Genomic DNA, 21,612 nt, shown 5'->3' with positions numbered 1-21,612 from the left:
CTTGGAAGTGAGGACCTTTTATAGAGATCTTGCCAATTTGCTGAGGAAGAACTTCATACCCTTCAGGTGGGAATTCCCACAGGGGTTGTCCTTCAACTACAAAGGGAAGAAAGTAAGAATAAGAACAGTACAGGAGAAAGAGTACTTTTTGGAGAGAAACCTAGAGGACCTACAGAAAGGTACGGTGGATCCGGCAAAAGAAGGGCAAGGATTAACACCAGAAGGAGGAGGGCTAACAGACATTGCAAATCTATCATTTGGACTACCACAACTGCCAACTGAAGAGGAAGAAAAACTTGGAGCAGTCGGAGGATCAAACATCTAACAAACAAAATGTCTCTGCAGCTTCTAAGCTGGAATTGCAACGGTTTGAACCATCCCAGAAAAAAACGACAGGTTTTCCACATTTTGAAAAGGGAACAACTGGATCTGATATGTCTACAGGAAACTCACATAACTAGAGCACACAGGAAATTGTTGGTGAACAAAAGACTGGGACAAGAATTTATATCTTCTGATAAAGTAAAAAAGAGAGGAGTAGTGATTTATGCAAAGGAAAAATTGGACCCAAAGTTAAGATTTAAGGATGAAGAAGGAAGATACCTGGCAATTGAAGTACAGATCCAGGGGGAAAAATATTTGATAATTGGAGTATATGCACCAAATGATGGGAAGGCAGAATTTTTTAAGAAGTTGCATGAGACCTTACTAGATTATCTCGACTGCAAAATAATAATGATGGGGGACATGAATGGAGTGGTTTCTACAAACATGGACAAGGCACAAAGACAGACAATATCTAAAGAAGGAAGATTACCAAAGACTTTCTTCGAGATGACGGAAAATATGGACTTGATTGATATTTGGAGAACAAAGAATCCTCTCGAGAGAGAGGGAACTTTTTTCTCGGAATCTAAAATGACATGGACGAGAATCGACCAAATCTGGGTATCTAGTGTGATGGCTACAAAGATTAAAAAAGTAGAAATCTGCCCAAAAACCTGCTCCGACCATAATGCTGTAAAGATGGAAATGAAAATGACAACAACTGGATCCTTTAGATGGAGAATGAATGACTCCCTATTTAGAGATGAACAATTTTGTATAAAGGCCCTAAAGACATTGAAAGATTATTTCGAGATAAATTTGAGAACAGATGTGGAAAAAAGAACAATTTGGGACGCAAGTAAAGCCGTGATGAGAGGCTTCCTGATACAACAGAATTCAATCAAGAGGAAAAAGCAAAATGAAAGGAAAGAAAGAATTTTAGAAAAAATGAAGGAAGGAGAAAAGAAACTGAGGTCAAAACCAAAGTCTCAAGAAATTTTGAGAGAAATAAAATATTATCAGACGCAATATATGGAACTGACAAATCAAGAGATAGAATGGAAAATTAAACAAATGAGACAAAGGACTTTTGAGTCTGCAGACAAGTGTGGGAAGCTCCTTGCATGGCAATTGAAAAAGAGACAAAAATTGAACACAGTTACTTGTTTGGAGATAGAGGGAAAGAATGTTCATAAGCCAAATGAGATAAGTAACTGTTTCCAAAGTTTTTTTAGGAAATTATACACACAAGGGCCAGTAAATGAACAAGAAATAGAAGAATTTCTTAAAAATTATGGACTACCGAAAATTCCAGAACAGGGCAAGTTGATTTTGAATGAGAAAATAACAGAACAGGAAATAGAGGAGGCCATACAAAAGGCACAACTGGGAAAGTCTCCAGGACCAGACGGACTGACGGCTAGATATTATAAAGCTTTGAGAGAAGGTTTAGTGCAACCACTAAAAGAAGTTTGCAATGAAATATTGGAGGGGAAAAAGGCACCTGAAACGTGGAAAGAGGCTTTTATCTCACTAATACCAAAGACCGAGACTGAAAAGAACCAGGTTAAGAACTACCGCCCGATATCATTATTAAATGTGGATTACAAAATTTTTGCAGACATTTTAGCAAAAAGACTGAAGAAAGTATTGACAGGTGAGATTCATAAGGATCAATCTGGCTTTCTCCCGGGTAGACACATGTCTGACAATGTGAGGAACATAATAGACATTGTGGAACTGTTGGAAATGAACATTAACAGAAAAGCGGTTTTGATTTTTGTGGACGCGGAGAAAGCCTTTGACAATATTTGTTGGAGTTTTATGAAAAAGAATCTCCAAGGGATGGGGGTAGGCCAAGGTTTTGAAAATGGTATAGGTGCAATTTACTCTGAGCAGAAGGCAAAGCTAATTGTGAACAATGTGGTAACGGAAGAGATAGCCATAGAGAAAGGAACACGACAGGGATGTCCTATTTCCCCCCTACTTTTCATACTAGTTCTGGAGGTTTTGTTAAATATGATTAGAAAGGACCAGTTGGTTAAAGGAATTCAGGTCGGAGTGAAAGAGTATAAATTAAGGGCATTTGCAGATGACCTAGTTTTGACTTTGCAACAGCCAATCACTAGTACAAAAAGAGTTTTAGAACTGATCGAGATATTTGGTCAAGTTGCAGGATTTAAGCTGAACAAACAAAAAACTAAAGTATTGGAAAAAAACCTAACAAATGAAGAAAAAGAGACATTCCAGAATGAAACAGGTTTGGAGATAGCAAAAAAAGTGAAGTACCTGGGGGTGAATTTGACATCGAAAAATGTGAATCTTTTTAAAGACAATTATGATAAATGTTGGACAGAAGTTAAGAAAGATTTAGACATATGGTCAAGGCTGAAACTTTCCTTGTTAGGCAGAATTGCTGTTATCAAAATGAATGTATTGCCTAGAATGTTATTTCTGTTTCAGACATTACAAATAATAGACAAGATGGACTGTTTCAAGAGGTGGCAGAAAGACATATCGAAATTTGTTTGGCAGGGCAAAAAGCCAAGAATAAAATTTAAGACATTAACAGATGCGAAAGATAGAGGGGGTTTTGCCCTGCCGGACTTAAGACTCTACTATGAATCAGCAGCGTTTTGCTGGTTGAAAGATTGGCTGCTCCTCGAGAATACAGACATTTTGGACCTTGAAGGATTTGACAACAGATTTGGTTGGCATGCATATATATGGTATGACAAGGTAAAATTGCATAAAGGTTTTAAGAACCATATGGTAAGGAAAGCTCTGTATAATGTTTGGATTAAGTATAAAGACCTGTTTGAAAGTAAAACCCCCAGGTGGTTGTCACCAATGGAAGCAAAAGAGGTGAAAAAATTGAATATGGGTTCTAATTGGCCTAAATATTGTGAAATTATAGAACAAGATGGTGAAAATGTAAAATTGCAGAGTTTTGAGAAACTGAAATTTAAGGTGAGAGATTGGTTACATTATCGACAGATAAATGAAGTATTTAAACAGGACAGAAAGAAAGGCTTCCAGGTGGAGAAGTCAAAATTAGAAACAGAACTGTTAGAACCCAATACTAAAAATTTGTCAAGAATGTACAACTTGCTGTTGAAATGGAATACTCAAGATGAAATGGTGAAATCTAATATGATTAAATGGGCACAGGACATTGGGCATGACATTGAATTTGCAGACTGGGAGCAGTTATGGACCACTGGTGTTAAATTTACGGCATGCAATGCCTTAAAAGAAAACATTATGAAAATGATCTACAGGTGGTACATGACTCCTGCTAAGTTAGCAAAGATCTATCATTTGCCCAATAACAAGTGTTGGAAGTGCAGTGAAACGGAGGGAACCTTCTATCACCTTTGGTGGACCTGCCCGAAGATTAAGGCTTTCTGGGAAATGATCTATAATGAAATAAAAAAAGTTCTGAAGAGAACGTTTGTTAAAAAACCAGAGGCCTTTCTCTTGGGTATGGTGGGCCAAATGGTGCCAAAGAAGGATAGGACATTTTTTATGTACGCCACCACAGCAGCAAGAATTCTTTTAGCAAAGTATTGGAAGACGCAAGATCTACCCACGTTGGAAGAATGGCAGACGAAGGTGATCGACTATATGGGACTGGCAGAGATGACTGGCAGAATTCGAGACCGGGGGAAAGAGGCGGTGGATGAAGATTGGAACAAATTTAAAGTTTATCTTAAAAACTGTTTTAATTTGGAAAACTAGGGGCTCAGAGTTATAAGAGATAAAGAACTACAGTTGTATTAATAACTAACTGAAGTTAAATACATGAAATATATTTAAGTTATGATCAGAGGGTTGCTGAAAAATCTTGAAACAAGAATGCAGAAAAGGGGTGGTATGGGGAAGTCATGTTTTTGTTTGTTTATGTCTATGTTTTTGTTTTGTTTATTCTTTATTTATGGAAAACTAATAAAAATTTATTATAAAAAAAAAAAAATATGGCTATATCAGCAACACTTGTTAATTCTTGTGTGTTCGCCTTTTGCAATGTTGTGGAGACCTCAACTTCATTTTCAAAGAGCGGAAATTCAAGAACGTGTTGATCAAAGAAAGAGGGGAAAGTGAGATCAAAGATCACTTTAATTGAGAAAATGCAGTCCATTTTAATCAGAAAATTAGACTATTTATAGAACATATTAAAATTATCAACGTCATCGAACACAGTATGTAGTAGCATCAGTTCATGAGTGGACATATACATTCACATGAATCACAGAATAAACATTCCCTTTATCGCTAGGTAGCACAAACTGTATCAAACTAAGCAGGACAATCACCTCTTTCTCTGTCTTTGGCTAAAGCATGAGATCATAGATGAACTTCACAAAGGTTTCAGACTATTTCATAGTGCAAAATTAGCATCCCTGTCAAACCAGGAGTTGGGAACGTTAGACTAGATCACAATCCATACCCTGTATGAAGATAGGGGGTGCTGTGCAAAATGGGCATTCTGTCACCTCCCTACGAGTTCTGATTCTGGAAAGGACCTCAAGGATCATCTACTCTAAACCCATCTCCCTTAAGACAACACATGCCTTCCTTAACCCATCCAGGTTAAGGATCATTCCAGAGTAGAAGACTCTCAATAACTTGTATTATTGCCCAACTGATCTTGTAGTCAGGAAGTGAGTCCTAACACCTAACATTTGTTTATACTACAGCCAGTGGCGTAGCGTGGGGGGTGCAGGGGGGGCCGGCTGCACCAGGCGCAACATCTGGGGTTAGGGCAAATCCACAGGTTAAGGGGTGCAAATCCACGGGTTAGGGGGCGCAAATTACTTGCCTTGCCCCAGGTGCTGGCAACCCACGCTACGCCACTGACTACAGCATGTTAAAATATCTCACCATACACATCCCTCAGTGTTCTTCTTTGTCTTCTTTGTGGTAACTTTTAAGTGCTGGAAAACTGAACCCAAACACATACATCTCTCTTTTCATACAAATTGTTTTCAGGCTCGAGATAACAAGGTTGACATTTTAACAGCACCTGAGAGATCTGTACCTGGATTGTAAACACATATATTTGGAAACAGGTCCGGTGGATTTCTATAGAACATCTTTCCAAGCCAGAGTGCTTGGGCTTGAAGCCAAGAAAACAAAATTCATTTTCAAAATGGGTTTTCATGGGACTTGGGTTAATTCTATCCATGCTATTGACACTGCTGATGTCAATGGATTTCGTTTAGGTCAGGATTACATTGAAAGGGGCAAGCCAGTCAGGTAAACTATGTGTAATAGGAGGGGCTGGGGAAATTGGGGGGGGGCAAGAAACAGCAGGAAAGGGTTGGAATGAAATGCAACATGAAATGCAACATGACTCGACTTCTGTTTATTTGTAAGTTTCCAGGAAATTGAATGGGACTTGCTCCTTGCTAACTGGTTTACATTAACTCCTTTTTGTGTGTGGGTTTTTCTAAAACAGGGATCGGGAACCTCAGGATGGTGGGGAGGGGAAATGTGGTCCTCCAGGCATCTCCATCTGGCTCTCAAGCTCTCACCACCATCCTTCTCCCCAGGTCACACCCATCATTTAGTGTTTCTGTCTCGAATAAATGTATCCTTGAATTTGGATAATGCGTCTGTCTTGCTGTGCATAGAAACCAGCCTACTGTACATAGGTAAAATTCACATATGTTGCCCTGTCAACCTTTGCCTTTGGCCCCATCCAACACCAGCATGTGGTGCCCAAAGTGTTGCCCAGAAGACAGTGCAGCCCTTGGGCTGGCAATGGTTTCCCCAACCCTGCTGTAAAAGGGGGCTTTGCATTGTTTTAGCTTCCTTTAGTTACTTGTTTGTTTAAGGTCCTACAGCTTTGAGTCCCATGGAGGCAGGACATGCATATATGTAAAGCTGTTGTGAGGCACCGTGAGTCCTGGGAGATGGTGGGGTATAATATTTTCAAAGTAACTCATGTAAAAGACTAAACCCTACATGCCAGTTGCTCTGGAGCAATGTCAAGGTATTCACATAGCAAGTCCGGCCCCTGCTATGCAACAGGGTGAAGTAACCTGCTTCAGGTGGCACCACGGAGAAGGCAGGTTATAGATGAAGGAGGGAATTGGCTTCTTTTTCAAGTATTGGCCCTTGCAGAAATATCTTGAACTGGTACTGTCACTGAGCCTTCAAAGTGACTTCAGCTGCCATGTTCAAAAATAAGCGGTCCCATTTGCAGGAGAAATGATTTTGAGGAGATATGGAAGGTAATTGTAGAATTTGTACTGTTAAAATGGAAAGGGGTCAAACCATCGCAAGAGATGTTGACATTTCGGGAGGTTGGATAGTTACAATGGAATAGTTTCAGGGGTGGGGTGCACATTTATATTATTATTATTATTATTATTATTATTATTATTATTATAAAATAAATGAATGAATGAAAAGAATAAGTGGTCCTGAATCACAACCTTTGCTTCCAGCTCCAATTATATGGGCATTTAGTATAAATATAACATTAGCTCATTCACACCGTGATCAACTCCTGCCCGGCAACCAATGTCCCCACTGTGGAAGGACGTGCGGATCCAGAATTGGCCTCCACAGTCACTTACGGACTCATTGTTAAAACTGTGTTTATGGAAGACAATCTTACTCGGCTACGAGTGATCGCCAAAGAAGAAGAAAAAGAATTGCAAATTGTGCAAGATCCACTACAACCTAAATATCCCTTTGCTGTATCAACTGCCCAATCAGCACACTGGCTGCAAAAGCACCCTTGAAATGATGGAGAACACTTTTGTTAACTACCTGGGAATTGTCTCTATACAATAAAGATGTAATGTGTACATCAACCCATAGCTATTAAAACCTTACATGCAAATATGATTCTTAGGCAGTAACAATCCACTTTCATAGTAGCATGCCCCCATAAGATTTCATTGAACTCAGTTCTGTGTAAATATGCTTAAAACATGGATAGACTTCACTTGAAATTATGTCCCATTCGTATGCCTTTGGTGTTACTTTTAGTCCCATAAGGAAAAGTGCATTCTTCTGCATATTGACTTGGAAGGAAGTCCCACTGTGTTCAGTGAGACTTACTCCCTAGTAAGTGTCTTTAGGATTTTAGAGTTAAATAATTAGCAGTCAAACTGTATTCTAGATATGGATTTTAGCCTGTGTTAAATTGTTCAGCAAGGACTAACTCAAAAGTAATAGCTTGATATTGGGTCAAGATTGAAGTAGCTTTGCTGCAAATAATAATCTTGCTCTAGGGGAACAACAATTTTGCTGCTTTTTTATATATTAAAAAATACAGATGTAGGCTTTAGTCCTGAGAAATTCTGGGAGTGATTTATTTTTTTAAGAGCTACACAAATATTGCCATGCTCCACATATAAACGAAGGATGGGGAACGTGCAGCCCTCCAGAGGCTTTCAGACTCCAACTCTCCTTATCCCTGACCATTGTCCACACTGGCTGAAGCTGATGGGAGTTAAAGTCCAACAATATCTAGAGGGCTGCATATTTCCCATCTCTAACTGGAAGATTAATTATAATCATAATTTGCTAAATTGGACTTCTTATACGTACATGAAATTGAAGCAGCCATGTGGAAGAGTTGTGCCACTTGTGACTGATAATGTCACAGACGCTCTCCAATATGTGCCTGCAACATTGGCGCTGCCACATTCTACACAATAATAAAAATATCCATGGATGCACTATTGGGATCCTACCAATAACAATAGTTCAGTTGGAGAGCAGTGGAAATTGGATATTGGATCCCTGTAACAGAAGCATAGCTTTCGGAGAATATATCTGGGTCCTTCACAATGAATGACTCACATTTTGTTTCTATTATAACTTAGTCTTCTGGAGTTACCCTTCAGGGAGATATCTGCTGTGTAGTTATCCATGTGTGTTTTTCTTGGTGAAGCCCAGTAACTGAACCAACACAAATCTAGTCTCCTTATGAATTCAACCTTTAAAAATCTGCGCTGCTAATGAATTCTGACAAGACTTTTTTCCCTAGGTTTATTATGTCTTCATAAGAAGAATTCCAAAAGCTTTCCCATGGAAGCAAGTTTTACACAGAAATGCCCATTACTTCTTTGTATATGTGCTTAGGCTTGTTGCAGCTGATGTCCATTATGTTCTACAGTCCATGACTTGTCAGAAAATCTCACTCCCTGGAAGCAACGCAATGCATTTTCCAGTCATGTGCTCAAGGGACTGAAGGACTGGGCACTCTAACATGGTTGCTCATGAGTTTAAGCTGTCGTTTTATTTATTTACAGCTGCATGGCTATTTTTACAGCTGTGTGATGCACAAGACGCCAGACATACCTTTGTGCAAACTCCTCTGAAGGATTTGAGAGCACTTCCCATGCTCTGGCACAAGTTCCATTCATATCAATGATGGAATGCACAGACCTTTGGGAGTAAAACTTGCCTCTCTTCATTAATCTTCAACAAGAGAACTGAGATGATTAGAATGAAGGATTCAATATGAGTCAAAGTCATTGTGGGAGGAGTTAGGAGACCTCTTGCTGCCTCTGATAACATATGCCCTTTACACCTACTAATCTTTAGTGGTACATTAAAATGCTCTTTTCAAATAAAATAAAAAAGCAGAGTGACATTTTTCTACAGTCTGCAATCCACAAGCCACATCCTTGGGCTTGTGTACTACAGTCAGTAGCTGCATTGTAACTTTCAGCAAAGTTTATTAGACACGAGGGCTTTTTTTATATGCAGACATGCATGCAAATAAACTCAGTCTGTGGCCACTTTTCTCTGATGGGACATTTAAATAATATGTAATGCCATTATATTACACATTTCATTTGATTTAAGGACTTTTGCTATCTCTTGAGCAATGTTTTAACTTCTTTGCTCACTCTCTGGGCATACAGCTCACTCATTCACCTACTCTGCTGACAATGTGTCTACTTGGGAGTAAGTGTCTAGAGGCTTGAAGCCAGCAGGGTAAGTTAAGGGCATCACGTTCATCTATTGATGCAATATTAAGAGTTCCAAGTCTCACTGTTGATCCCAAACAAGAAAGAGCAATACTCAACTGAGACCATATATTTATCTGGACCAAATGTTGTAAGCATTTGCTAATCATTTATAATTGCTAGGACTGCCTTCTTTATTTTGACTTTTCCAAGCATTGTGGGAGACTCCAGTGATGCAGAACTGTCTTTGTTCTGCTTCCAAAGGACACCTCTGGGCACTATCCACCAGAAGCTGTTTTGTCCCTGGAACAACTTTTTCTCATTTGCATCCTTATCAAGGATTTTGATCTAATGAACGCTGCCTGCATTAACGCATTTCACTACTTATTTGTCCTGATAAAGGGTTGAATCCCATGCTAGTTCTACTCAGAGTAAACCCACCGAAAATAACGGGCACCCCAAACATTCATTTCAGCGGATCTGTTCTGAGTAAAATCTAGCTGGACTCAACCGAAAGCTATGTAAATACTGTATCAAGTTAACCCCACCGCATCGGTTTGTCTGCTGCAGGAAGTTCAGTGTGGCCCGGAAGCTTGCCTCTAGCGCTTTAAAAACCTATTCAAGCTATCTCCTCGTCTGCTAAATCTTTCATAAGAGGTGTGTTTCCCACCATTTCAGGCTTCAAGCCTTAACGGCGGCCCGATCCGATGAACGTTTTTACTTTGAAGTAAATCCCGCCTCAACCAATGGCTCTTCTCTCCATTCCCCTCCCACCCAAGTGTGCCAAGGACCGCGGGCTTCCTTGGGAGCATTGAGCTCGGTAGGACTTACTTCCGAGTAAACATGCGTAGCGTGGGATCGGCTTGCCCTTTCGCGGGAGTCCTGGACATAGAAATGGCTGACAACATATAAGCGGGAGAGCGCTCTCTACAATACATGGTACAGACCGATCAGTTAGCAAGTCACTTACAGGATTGCGGATCCGCTTGGCTCCCTCCCTCCTTTCCCACCCCACCGAAATGCACTTTGCCCAAGCCAGCGACCACCTGGAAGCCGCTCCAGTTGGCTTGGTTGCTTCGCTCCCTTTCAGAGTTCATACTTACTCCGCCTTAAAAGAAGCAAAGAAGTTTTTAGCTTCTTCTTTAAAATAATAAAAATAAATAAATCCGATGGGTGTTTTATTTGGGGGGGGGCGTGTGGGGAGCGAGCGAAGGAGAGAAACCAGACGAGATTTACGTTGTTATGCATAGGATGGTTTTATTGTGTGGTTTCAATTCGGGCAGATACCCTGTTTGTTGGTCGGTTGGTTAGTCTCCTGGTCTGCAGCCCATGCTACCACCCCCACACGCAAACACACACCCTCAAAATCCTAGATCAGCTCCCCCAGATCGGATTGTTTCTATGCACAGTTTGGAGTAAGGAGGAAACTCTGAGAAGGAGTCGAGGCCGGGAGCAACAACAAACGAGACTGTCAGGCTTCCCTGGGACGCTCCTACCTTCCTGAGCCGCCTCGCGGTGTTGAAGCAGGAGTTCAGAAAAGGGACCCCCGAGGGCGCCGGATGAGCAACACTGCTGGGCGAGAGCAGTTGGCTTTGGGCCCCGGTCTGTATTGGGACCCAAGGCACAGGGCAGCCTCCATTCGAGCGTCCCAAATGGGGAAAGGGCGACGCTCCCCGCCCTCCTCTCCCGAAAATAAAAGAGCCATCAGTGCCCAATGAAAATGGCGCAGCAGAGGTGAGATGGCCCAGCCCCGACGGCATTACAGGGCATCAGATGTCTGCAAAGCATCCATGGTAGAAGGAGGTGCCTGGGGGGAGGGGAGTTCATGAAGAGGTGAGGTGGAGGATAAGACCCACACACCCAGTGCCTACCCTACCCCTCTCCCAGCCCCCCACTTCACCCTCAAAAAGCGTGTCTCTGTGTGTGTGTGCAGTCCCTCCCTGCGCTCCAGTCACTGCGTGCAAAACTTGCACTTGATGATCTTCTTAAAAGCACTTTGGAAATCTTTGTTGAAGTAGGCATAGATGACCGGGTTGAGGAGCGAGTTGGAGTAGCCTAGCCAGTTGATGACGGCGCCCAGCCAGTCCGGCATGTAGCAGCCCGAGCCACACAAGGGCAAGACCAGCGCCACGATGAAGAAGGGCAGCCAGCACAGGATGAAGGTGCCCATGATGATGCCCAGAGTCTTGACCGTCTTCCTCTCCCGGGCCAGGGCCATCTTGCGCTTGGCCTCTGCGTTCTTGGGCTCGTTCTTGCGCTCCGTCGACGGCGTGGCCGCTCCCGAGCTGCCTTGGGGAGGGGGGTGGTGGTGGTGGTGATGGTGGTGGTGATGGTGATGGTGGTTGGGCAGGGGCAGGTGGCTTTTGGTGGAGTTGGACGGGTTGACCTCGAGGATTTCCAAGGCAGCCACCGGGCCGTCCTCTCCCAGCCGGAGGGCCCCATTGACGCACGGGCCCTCAGGCCCTTTGGGCTCGACGGCGCTTTTCCAGCTTTTGGGCTGCTGCTGGGGACCCCCGTTGCTCCGCTTGGGCTCCCCGCTGGACGGCGAGGCCGACAGGCAGGTGTCGGCCACCTTCTCCGAGTCCTCGTGCTGCTGCTGCTGCTGCTGCTTCTTGTCTGCTTTCTTGACGGTCTTGCGGATCCTGAAGCGCGCCGCCTTGAAGATGCGCCCGTAGAGGACCAGCATGAGCAGCAGCGGGATGTAGAAGGCGCCGAAGGTGGAGTAGATGGTGTAGCCGGGGTCCTTGCTGATGGTGCAGGCGTTGGGGTCGGCCCTGTCCTCTGGGGTCCGCCAGCCCAGCATGGGCGGGATGGAGATGAGGAAGCCGATCAGCCACGTCAGGCTGATGAGCACGGCGGCCCGACGGGGCGTCCGCTTGTTGACGTAGTCGATGGGGTCCGTGATGGCCCAGTAGCGGTCCAGGGCGATGGCGCACAGGTGCAGAATGGACGAGGTGCAGCACAGCACGTCGAGGGAGTTGAAGATGTCGCAGGTCACCTGGCCCAGCGTCCACTTGCCCAGCACCTGGTACAGGGCGGCCATGGGCAGCACGAGCACCGACACCATCAGGTCCGTGACGGCCAGCGAGCCGATCAGGTAGTTCGCCACAGTCTGCAAGGTGCGCTCCAGGGCGATGGCGGCGATGACACACGCGTTGCCCACCACGGCGAACAAGATCAGCGCGCCCAGCACCACCGACGTGCCCAGCTGGTAACCCAGGGTGGCCGCGGGCGCCGGGCTAGTCGGCTGGCTGCCGTTGGCCGCCGTCGTGCTGTTGGGCATCTCCATGGCGGAAGGGGGCCGGAGGGAGGAGCGAGGGGCGAGGGGGGCCGAGGAGGCAGCGCCTTCACTCCGGCGGCGGCGGCAGCAGCGGCGGTGGGCAGCAGCGCTTCCAGAGGGTCAGCACCACCATGGCCCCCCGACGGGACGGGCGGAGAGAGGCGGCGGCGGCTGGCGGGACTCACGCGCCCCTCGGCGGGCTAAAGCCAGGCAGCGCCTCGGGCTAGCGCCAGTCCCGGCACACCGGCTGCATCTCCTGTTCCTCCTCCTCCTCCTCCTGTTCCTCCTCGGCTAGGCATTCCCGGGAGCAGTGCCCAGCACCTCCTCTCGAGCGTCCTTGCTGCTGCTGCTGCCACTGCCCCCTCCCGCCGCCGCCGCCGCTCAACCCTCCGGCGGCCCCCACTTGCTGCTGGGCTGGCTCTCCTGCTTCCTCTTCCTTCTCAAAGTCTCTCTGCTTCTCTCTGGCTCTTGCCCGCCGCTTCTTATCCTCCCTGCCACATCCCCCCGTCACTCACTCGCTGAGCTTGGCTTCTCGCAGCCTCCCGCCGCTCTCGCCGTCCTCTCTCTCTCTCTCTCTCTCTCTCTCTCTCTCTCTCTCTCTCTCTCTCTCTCTCTCTCTCTCTCTGCTGCTCCTCTTCCTGCCGCTGCCTCTTGGGCTCCCTCCTCGACTTCTTTGTCTCCTTTATTTATTTATTTCCTTCTGCCTGGCTCCCATTTATTTATAAATTTATATCCCTTTTCTCTCTGCCCCACTTCCTCTCTTCTTCCTCCCTTGTCTTCCCTCTCCCGCCTTCTCCCTCGCTTCTGCTCCGCTTCTCTAGCCCTCGCTGCTGCTGCTGCTGCTGCTGCTGCTCTCTTTCTGCAGCCGCTCTTCCCCCGTCCACACACTCACACACACACTTTTTGTAGTCCTCGCTGCCTGCTGCCAGCCCTCCCCTTCGTCTTCTCCTTGTCACCCCGTCGGCTTCTTTGCTCCTCTTTCAGCCTTTGGGTCTGCCCCCGGCTCCTCTCCTCTCCTCCTTTCCCTCCTTCTTCTTTTCACTTCTCCATTGCCAAGGACTGCTGAGATCTCTCGCCTTCAGCATTTTGTTGCCCCCCTCCCCTCAATTCTCCTCCTCTCGGGTTTATTTCCTCCCTCCTCCTCCCCTCGGCCCCTCCCTTTCACTTCTCCGCTCCCCCTCCACACACATACACACAAAACGCCCCCACATAGACACCTCGTGTGCGTTAGTGAGTGCTTCTCGCCGGATGACATGGGACTCTGGGCCGATGGTCCTTTTCGTTAATGGAATCTGGGGCAGCATTCATTGGGTGCCTTAGCAGCCATAGGGGAGTAAGGATAGGACCGATAGGACACATTCTCTCCTCCCCACCCCAACACACATTCACACATGATCCATACACATGTCAGAAACTAGACCAGATAGATTCTCTAAAGGAAGGGGAACCCCCTACACGTAACGCAAACCGCCTCCTGCTCCCCGCCCCCCATCGCAACCCTCCAACAGCAGGCGAGAATCGTTAAAAAAGAGCAAAAGTTATAGTGGTGTCGCTGGGACTGCTTCGCCGCGCGTCAGCCCCCTCCCCTTGAAAACCCAGTCCCTGTAGGTGCGCCCTCACGTCTACCCAGCCAGGAGTGCCAAAGAGGCAGGATGCAATGGAGACTGAGCTTCCTCTTGGCCGGAGGCGACCCGGAGGAACTGGCGGGGGCTTGACGAGGGAAAGCAGCGAGAACCGCTGAACTGAGCTCCCCGTCTCTCATTTCGCTTGGTTTCCACTGGAGCGCTTTGCCCGGGGAAGCAGCTCCGCTGAACCAGCGGAGGATGACTGGCGAGGCTTGCGAGAACCGTAGGGAAGGGATCCCCCTTCCCTCCCGCCCCCCCAACCACCTCGTTCCCTAGCTGGAATCGGGCGCTTTGCAAGGAAGGCGGCGGCGGCGGCGAATGGGCATCCCTGCTCCGCTCCCCGCCTTCCTCGCGGCAGCAGAGGCGACGAAGTCCGTTTCGGCGCCGGCTGGCGAGCGCCAGCATTTCAGCACCCTGGACAGCGCTGAGCTTCAAGGGCATTTGTCGCCACCTGCAGGCGCGCCACGTCGGGCTTCGCCTGTTCAGCTCGCGTACCTGCGCTGGGAGACTCGGAAAGCTCTGTAGGCAGAGGACGGCCGTGGGCAGCTGCTTCCCCGCTGAAAAAGGCTTCGGGTCGCTTGAATGCATCTGCCCGAAAAGTCCCTGAAACTCCACGTCGCCTTTGCCCACCTCGGGTCAGCGGGGGCGGGGGGAGGGGCGGGGGAAGGCATCGCTTGGGCGCCTTGAAGCGAAATGTACTCGAACATTTTTTGTCTTTTATTCTCTCCCTCCTCTCCTTTTCCCTTGAACTTTTGTTGCTACCATTTCACAGACAGGTAAATCGGACCGCCCTGGTGTTTCAGAGCAGCGGAGTGTCGGTGTGTGGGCGCATTTGCCTGGAGGTTACAATTAGCCCTTTTATTTCGCCCAACCACAAAGGCTCGAACGGGGTTTGGATTGTTTCGAGTGGGGGAATCCATAAAAGGCAGCACTTCAGTTCCAAAATGATGGAGCACAAAGGCTGGATATAAGCCACGCTATTTGCTTTGAAAGACCCCGTTCCTAATTGCAGGTGATCTTTAAAGGTGGCTGTTACTAAGCAGTTAGGAAAAAGTGCTCTGCAGAGGTACTCCTTTCTTAGCTATCACTTCAGGGTTAAGGGGGGGGGGTGCTTTGTCACTGAAAACAAGAACACTGGAAGCTACCTTATACTGAGTCTTCCCATCTATCTCAGTATTGTCTGCACTGATTGGCAGCGACTGTCTATGGTTTCAGACACGGATGTCCCCCGCTCCCCTCCCAGCCCTATCTGGAAATGCTGGGAAATGAACCTGGAAATTTCTGCAGACAGAGCAAATGATTTACCACTAAACTCCCTGGAAAGGTTCTGGAGCTGACTCTTAGCTTTCACCAACACTTTATAATATAAGCATACAGTCACCAGGTACTTTTTAATTGCAGCCAACAATGATTTTCAGTGAACTTAAATGAAAAAGGACCCCAACCCAAAGAATAATATGTCCGCTGAAATTTCCCGTAAGGAATAGTGGCTTGTATAGCAGCTAAAGAGTTTGTTTCGTTTCTGGGTGTGCAATCGCACCAGAAAGTCATTGTCAATCTGGCTGTACGTGGATGACTGTGCAGCTGTTTTTCTAAGCTCTTCCAACTTCCACTAGAGTAAATGAATCGTTTTGTCCTAGAACCTTTGAACTGAAATAGTTGGGTCACACAATGATCAATAAAAGAGCCAGGGTAAGGGGAATAGACCAAGGCAGGTTTCTATAGCGCCATGTCCTTGAAGTATCTTAAGATGGATTTGTTTACATGTTGTCCACTCAAATCATTTGGAAGCACTGTAGCACAGAGTCATTTAGGAAAATCTTATCCATCCACTAGATACTGGTCACTGAAAGTGGAGAGGTTTGTCTGGTTGTTTCTGAATCTGTTTTCTGGATTCTGTCATCTCTCACATACACAAAAGCAAGGATCCATTCTGTCCTGCTCTCTCTGCTCAAAGGAAAGTTGCACTGCAGGAAATTACAATGCAACCAAGTATTGAAATTGCTGATCTCCAAAAGATAAAGGATGCTATAGCTTCACTTGATAGAAAGAGGCAAAACAAAAACAAAAAACACAACAACAACAACTAAAAGAGAGCGTGAAATGAAAACAGTATCTCTGGGAACAATCTGAAATGAGCATCAGACTGGCACATCGTAAATCAATGCATTTCTAGCTGGTAAACATCTCCAAAAAGTTCAGAGGGTTTGGGGCTGGTGACAATTAGCTGACAATTTTATTTTGTTGACAAGAGTGTCAGTTTCATTGGAAGAAAGAACTGAAAATCCTGAGGAAAATAATGTCACTAGGTTGGTGGGATTTTCTGCATCTCTTTACAAGGTTCTTTTAATAAAGAAAGGGAATTTTGCACCCCAGTTTGCCCTCACACATTTTTAGAGTTAACTGTTGCTTATAACAAAGTTTTTTCTTTTAAAAATGTTGCTCGTAAGAACATAATTTATAAATTGCCTTGTTGGATCAGACCAAAGGTTTATCTAATCTATAATTCATTTTCCAACCATGACAGCCAGATACCCTTAAAAAGGGAATGATGAAGATAACTACTTCTGTCCTTGGTTCTTAATAAATAGCAATCAAGTCCACAAAACACATACACACACACACAAGCTCCTTTTTCAGCTATCATATATACTACTAACAGCAAACTCATTATCTGAGTGCTAATAATTATGTAGCCAAAATGGCACTCTCATGCACATGGGTTGGCTCGAGGGAACCCCAAGATTTGCAGAAATGCCACAAAATTGGGCGGGGGGCCAAGGAGAGTCCCAAAATAGTCTAGTGAGGACTCAGCATGGTCAGTGGCCACAGAACACAGAGCGACATAGAAGGGAGAATATCCTCTTGGGAGTGGAATGGAAAATCAGGGAGAAAGGAATGGAATGTCCTGGAACGGGGCATTAATTGGCTGGAACTCTGAACAGTAGCACTCCTATTGCAACATTTAGTCACAGAGGTGCCCCTTGAAGTGTCTAATAACATTAGTCCCACCTTCTCTCAAGCAATTAGACACATTTTGGGTAGAGCAGTCATATGTGAAAGCTACAAAGAGAAATTGTGTTTGCATTTCCAACTGTGAATTTGAATATCAGCTGCTGCTGGGTCCCCAATAATACTTGGCGGGGGAGACTATTATTAACTTTATGATGAGGCCCTTCATGCATGCATACATATCTTCTTTCCTAAACAGAACACTGCATTGTGGATTTCATAATCCTACATCTACATGAGCTTACATAAAAGGAGCCATAGCTCAATGGTAAGAGCACATTATTGATACAGCTACAGCCCTAGGTTCTCTTTCTGGTGCTTCATCACAGTTAAAAAGGATCTGAGGAAGCAGGGAACAGAGAGAATTATGTGCAAGACCTTGGAATACCACTGCCAGTCAGAGCAGACCAGTGTAGACCAGTCAAACCTAAGCTGGTGCCCTTCAGATGCTTTGGACTAAAACTGGGACTGTCAGCCCCAGTAAAATGACTTGGTATACCATGTTGTCCTCCTAGGATGGCCATTGAATGACAATATAAGGGTGTGGGGTGTGGGGAGATCTGGAAAGGAATGCTGGCTGCCAGAAGAGGAACACACAGATGGTGAGAATGAGAGAGAAAGAAAGAAAGAAAGAAAGAAAGAAAGAAAGAAAGAAAGAAAGAAAGAAAGAAAGAAGCCACTACTAAAGGAAAGGTGAGTTCCCCCAATCCCCCCTTCTTTTCAATCATTTTCTTTCACTCTCCAATTTTGGCACCTTCATAGAAGTTTCCGCTCAGGACTACATAGGGGGAGGGTTTCACATGTAATGCTGAACCATAGGACAAGCTGCAGCTTCTCCTCTTCTCCTCCTCCAATGCAACCACGATGAAGCAGTTCCAAGCTTCCACTTCCATTTTATATTAAGTGGAGTTTTGTGTTATGTCTGAACCCTAAACAGTGTTTAATCTTAACTATGGTTTGCTGAAACAAGTCGATTTTTCAAACCAAGGTTTATATTAACAAATATTTGGGTTCAGACAATATAGCATGCTCTGATTAATTTAAAAAAATAGAGGATTCCAAAGCCCTCAATGTCACACCAGAGAAGAAGTAGCAACACTGGAGAGAGATTAGGCTCATTCTTAGGACCCTAAACTGTGTCCAAACAAGCCCAATGATGCTCAGTGTTCTATTTGCAGTCCCTTTCTTAGTACTTTTTGATAATCAGTTATTTTGCTGCTGCAGCAGACTGTGCTAGTATTTCTACTGAGCTTTCTACTCTGCCCCATGACCTCTTTTGTAGGCAACTGCAGCTATTCTAGATTTCCATAGCAGTTGGGACTTATTTTCCCCCTTAAGTGTTCTTGTTCTTTTTGTGGGGAAAAGTGCAGCAGTTTACATTTACTCACACTTGATCTCAACTCTGTGATTGTGTTGCCCCTCAATAACATGATGTTTCAAAAACTTGCCTCTTACTATTAACTGATGGCTCCAGATCATTTCTGACCCCGACTCCATAACACCTTCCCACCCATCCTATACCCACTTACCTGGGAGGAAGGTGGTACCTTCTGAGTAGGCATGCTAGGATTGCCGTGTTACTAGAGAGTAAGTCTCACTGAGATCAGTGAGTCTCAGGGGCAGAAATAAACATAGGAAGGAAATACAACAGGCACAACTGTAAAGGAATGGTTTGTGATGTTACTGTGTCATTTTATTGAGTTGCTGTACCATCTGAATACAAAATGAACATTGTTTAATTCCACTGTCAGGCAAGATACATTTAATTGGGCTGTTTTCAAAAGCATAGAGCTGCTGTCCCTGGACTGCTGCCCACCAGGTGTTATTGAACTCCTGGCTCATCCAGCATGGCCACAAAGGACAGGAATGATGGGAGTAGCAATCCAAAAGCATCTAAGGGGCACCAGGTTGGGGAAGACTGCCATAGAACACACATTTCCAGCACATCACTTTCTTATGTGACCATCTCTGGTTAAGTTCTCACACTTCCTTGGAGGTTTTTTAGCAGAGGTTGGATGGCCATCAGTCATGTATGATTTAGTTGAGATTCATGCATCACAGGCAATTGGACTAGCTCCTCAGGATCCGTTCCAACTCCACAGTTCTTTGATTCAGAGTTGTGACTTAGGCTGCAACACCATTGGACTTCTGAGTTGTTGTTTAGTCGTTTAGTCGTGTCCGACTCTTTGTGACCCCATGGACCAGAGCACGCCAGGCACTCCTGTCTTCCACTGCCTCCCACAGTTTGGTCAAACTCAGGCTGGTAGCTTCGAGAACACTGTCCAACCATCTCATCCTCTGTCGTCCCCTTCTCCTTGTGCCCTCCATCTTTCCCAACATTAGGGTCTTTTCCAGGGAGTCTTCTCTTCTCATGAGGTGGCCAAAGTATTGGAGCCTCAACTTCACGATCGGACTTCTGAGTAGACCTGCCTAAGATCTGGCTTGCAATTGGTTTATTGTTTCCTTTTGGAGACAATATAGGTTTTAATTTCCTGGCTTCCAATAACCTTCACACGGTTAGAGAGAGAAAATAATAGAAGAGGTAAACCCTGTATTTGTGGTCACCAACTTCTGCCTTCAATCACATGTACATAATGGCACCTCTGCATTTTTATTTTCTTTCTTCTCTTTAACTGAAAAGCAGCCTTGGGAGAGTGAAATCAGAAGTGGAAGCGTCAGTGGTAGACTCAATAGGGGCATAGTCGTTTCCACATTGGCAATTGTTCTGCCCAAAATTGGCTCCCCATGTAACATTCTTTCTCAAAACTGAAATATATGTGGCATTTTAGTGAAGGGAAATAGCTAGAAAGAAAAGAATCAAGTACCCCATTTCTCCACCACCACCATGCTTCCAGCATCAGATATTCTCCTACTCATACAATAATTCTGAGCTTTATTTCATGGGTACTAGTAAGAGGGTACATCAGTTATATTTAATCCTCTACAGACTCGTGTGTTTGGGTTAAGTAACAAATGAGAAAATGACTGGTGCCTGTTTTAAAACCATGGGACTAGCACATAAAGAGCCCCAGTAGCAGAGTTTATAAAACTCTACCCAGTAGGCAGATTAAAGAAGCATAGGAATGGGTTGTTAATCCTTATTTTAATGCCTTCTCAGGGCCATAGCTAGGGGGTGGTGAGGTGGGCCCCCGCTAGGGGCGCAGGCGATTTGGGGGCTCAAAATTGGCTAAAAATATGTCCATAAATGTATAGCAAAGGCAGCCTCAGACACATATCTGAGACAGAGAGATATGTTGAGGCATGTCTGCCTCCATCACTTGCAGTGGAGAGGAGGGAGGGTGGGAGGGATGGAGGGAGGGAGAGGAACAGGAACAGGAACAGGAAACAAGTCTTAATCCCTTCTTCTCAGGAGAAGCGGGACATGACCTCACTGAGCCTACTGTAGCAATTTAGAACTCTGCTGTCCTTAACCCCTTCACATGCTAACTAGCACCTACAAAGTAAAAGCAAACTGGGAATAAATCCCATTGAACTCAGTGGGACATACTATTGAGCAGATATGCACAGGATTGAGTTACTAAATGTTCCTTTCAGCATCAGGCTTTGAGACAGCACTTTGCAGCCATTTCTGCACAGTGGCTTTGACAGTGTTGCAATTCTGTGTGTTATTAATTGTTTTTCTCTTGCAGCTGTGTGGAATTTCCTGTTGGAAATAGGGTCATTATTATTCTTTACTTCTTTGGTATTTGGTGTTTGGAGACTGTATTTTATCTGTAATTAGCAATATGATTTGACGTTTTTATCTGGTTTTATCCTTTATCAGCTGCATTGGATCCATCTCAGTGGAGAATGTGGGGTGCAAGCAGTTAAAATAAGATAATTAATAAATCTAAATAATATTTAGATTAAATTAATAAAGCTGGGGAGTTACCTAGCTGCTGAGTAAGCTTTTCATAAAGCCTAGAGCTGGTACAGCGATCAGACCTGATTTGGGTCCCATGCTATTGCATGATGGTAGTGAAACAGACGGGGAATCCAATGGAGCCTGGCCAGCTCAGCTCCACCCTGCAGGCATCTCACCGACAATGGAATTCCCACCCACTGGTTCTGTGGGCAGAAGGGGCACTGCCTCACTGGGTCAGTGACCCTAGCACCGCTCTGGTGGCAGGTGGTGGGAGGCTACCTTAGCCAGGAGAGCTGTGTGGGACACTTCTGCTGAATCTATACATATACAGCAGCTCAGGGCAAAGCAGGTCAGGGTGGAAGAAGGTTAGATTACAATATTGTTCTTTTCTTTCCTCAATACATTTTCAATTGGGCTGAGCTGAAATTTCTCGGAAAAGAATTATCTGGCCTGAAAAAGAAACAAGTTCGTTGCTGTACTCCTCCTGAACTGCTGGAGAATTCCAGACCTATTCCCTTTGAAGAAATTGTCTATCCAGTGCTGTTGTCCACAAATTTTGTGTGC

The 21,612-nt window shown here is 45.2% G+C and overlaps 1 protein-coding gene across 1 annotated transcript; it reads right to left on the bottom strand.

Annotated features, from left to right (window-relative positions):
* Positions 1-4,428: 4,428 nt before the first annotated feature.
* On the bottom strand, positions 4,429-13,616 carry HTR1A (5-hydroxytryptamine receptor 1A). The gene has a single exon (XM_077936337.1). It carries the CDS (start codon positions 12,553-12,555, stop codon positions 11,218-11,220), a length of 1,338 nt encoding a protein of 445 aa, XP_077792463.1. The 5' UTR covers positions 12,556-13,616; the 3' UTR covers positions 4,429-11,217.
* Between the last annotated feature and the right edge of the window lie 7,996 nt (positions 13,617-21,612).

The sequence above is a fragment of the Podarcis muralis genome, chromosome 11 (assembly GCF_964188315.1).
Source record: "Podarcis muralis chromosome 11, rPodMur119.hap1.1, whole genome shotgun sequence".
NCBI classification, from domain to species: Eukaryota; Metazoa; Chordata; class Lepidosauria; order Squamata; family Lacertidae; genus Podarcis; species Podarcis muralis.
The sequence above is the reverse complement of the archived record's forward strand: the minus strand, read 5'-3'. Positions and strand labels throughout refer to the sequence as shown.

Bases quoted from the DNA above. Each gene is read 5' to 3' on its own strand.
- HTR1A (XM_077936337.1), bottom strand. From the start codon at position 12,555: ATGGAGATGCCCAACAGCACGACGGCGGCCAACGGCAGCCAGCCGACT.